At 37.7% G+C, this 2,419-nt stretch overlaps 1 protein-coding gene across 1 annotated transcript in view; it reads left to right on the forward strand.

The window, feature by feature from the left end:
• Positions 1–1,844, forward strand: part of LOC117616212 (inosine triphosphate pyrophosphatase-like) — a 2,255-nt gene extending 411 nt beyond the window's left edge. The window contains exons 2-5 of the mRNA XM_034345459.1: positions 659–690; positions 802–914; positions 1,308–1,384; positions 1,480–1,844. Coding sequence (XP_034201350.1) covers positions 659–690; positions 802–914; positions 1,308–1,384; positions 1,480–1,597 — 340 coding nt within the window. The 3' untranslated portion in view covers positions 1,598–1,844. The remainder of the gene's footprint in view (positions 1–658; positions 691–801; positions 915–1,307; positions 1,385–1,479) is intronic.
• Positions 1,845–2,419: the final 575 nt, after the last annotated feature.

The raw sequence follows: 2,419 nt of genomic DNA on the forward strand, positions 1-2,419 counted from the left end.
GATAACACTGTTAGGTAGGATGAAAAGCTGAAGGATAAAGAGGATAAATCAGGAGTGAAGGATGACGAGAAGGAAAGATGTGATTTTCCTTTCCCTTGTTTGGTGGAAGAGGAGGAAGGAAAATATAAGACTATTTACAAATGTACCCTTGATATAGCGGGTTGACTTGGGCATGATAATTTTATTCCATGTTTTGTGTTTAAGTTGTTCAACTTTCCCTTCACCAACTCATCCATGTTTTGAGGGATATGTTGTGGTGGGGCAAAAGGGGGATCCTATCACTCCTACTGAACAATAACGAGACTCACCTTCCTTCCACCTTTTCCTCTTTCCATTCTCCCCCATCTTCCCCCCCCCCCCCCCCCCCCCCCCCCCCCGTCCTACCAAACTTAGCCTAAAGTTAGAGAGAACCTCCTCACGTATTGATACTTCTCTTGATTCTATTTTGCTCCAATGTTTAAACTTGTTTGTGATCCTTCAGTCTATTTTTCATTTCTATCTAGTCTAATACTTATTGTTTTCACAAATAGCTAGACTTCCGGTTATGTGGTGTTTCTTTAACAGTCTTAATATTCTTTACAACTCTGGTTTGAAAAACATAAAGACATTATTAACAAGTAACAAATATGTGATCCTAATATTCTTTACAACAACGCAGCAAGTGGTTCCTGCAGAAGCTTGGACATGAAGGTACTTATCGTGCACTTTCCCGTTTATTTTTGTTCCCAATGCTTCTTTATTACTTTTTATTAAAATGTTTGTGGTTCTATTTTTCTCAAATGTGTCTTTCATTTTCTTTAGGTCTCTACAATTTGTTGATGGCATATGAGGATAAGTCAGCTTATGCATTGTGTTCCTTCTCTTTTTCCACTGGACCTAGCGTTGAGCCTATTACATTCCTGGGTAAAACTCCGGTATGTAGAGAGTTAGTTTCTAATCCGAATTGTGTCTGCTTTTTTCTTTTCTTTTATTCTTTTGCTATATTCCCCTGTAGAAGGTTTGTATACTACCTATGTTTAACATTCCGAACATGGTTTTGAGGCCATCATATGCCACTTGATTGTAACTTCCGCCCAAGAAAAATGTTAATGTTCTTAGGTTATATGACAACATTTGTCTATTCAGTTAGAATGACATCCAAATAAAACATGCAAACTGTTGACTCATCAGGCAAATATTGGAATTTGAAATTTGAAATTTGTGGCCTTTTCAAATGAAAAGGAATATATCGTTGTTGGAAATGGTTATACAGGATGGCTAACACTTGCTAATGTGGCACTAACATGCAATTTGTGGATGAATTCTAGGGGAAAATAGTTCCGGCAAGGGGACCGACTGATTTCGGATGGGATGCAATGTTCCAACCTGATGGTTATGACCAAACGTAAGCTCATCTTTATTACTTCTCAACTTTTACTGTCTTCCTCTGTGGTTCATAGTAATACTTGCAGCTGAATTTTGTTATTTGCCTTGCTGTAGTTATGCCGAGATGCCAAAGGAAGAAAAGAACAGGATTTCTCATCGCTCCAGAGCTCTTGCACTGGTGAAATCTCACTTTGCTGAAGCTGGGTACACTTTCCAGACTAACTCTCTGTAGAGTGAATTTTCCTTATCTTGTTGCAACATAAGACGCTTCCAAAGTATTGCAAGTTTTTTTCTCGTACTAGCAGTGTTTCCAGTTCCCTATAGGAGAAGATAGTGTGGAGGAACAGCTTTCTCACATATGCTGTAAACTTTTATAACATTGATTACACATTTCAGACAAAAGTATTTATGAACTAGATATGGAAAAAGAATAACTCTATTTCGAACCATTGGATTTGTACTAGTTCTGTTCTGCCCCATATAGTGATGCAATCTTTAAGTAATGCGAATTACCTATTTTATACTTACTGCACAAGAAACACTTGAAATAACTTGCTCTAGCTTTATGCTGCCCCAAAACACTTTAAATGACTTTGCCGAGCTTTATTATCGATCAAAAGCATTGCCGATTGATCATCCGAATTACTGTTCATGGTGTTCTCTTACATTGTTCATTGACCATTTTACACAGACAACGTTGCTTTCCATTCTTTATTTCCTTTCTCTGAAGTTCAGCTGCAGCAACCCCAGCACCAAGTCTACATATTGTTGTGGGTTGATGATCTTAATAGGAAAGTAGTGAGAGACTTACTGTTCAAAACAGAAGGCACGTTTCCCAAGTTTTACTTTTCAAAGCCTAAGACAAAGTTTCCCAAATTCTACTAAAACAAGATCTTTAAGAAAGATTTGGAACCTGTTGTTGTCATTTGGTGTCTGCTAGGCAGCATTCAGTATATGTTCCAAATCTAGATTAGGGTTTGGTGTTTGGAGAACCAGTAAACTGCAACTTACAAAGTACTTAACGAGTTAATTTGGACCACAAGTAAGATTGGGT

Source organism: Prunus dulcis, chromosome 1 (assembly GCF_902201215.1).
Source record: "Prunus dulcis chromosome 1, ALMONDv2, whole genome shotgun sequence".
Taxonomy (NCBI): Eukaryota; Viridiplantae; Streptophyta; class Magnoliopsida; order Rosales; family Rosaceae; genus Prunus; species Prunus dulcis.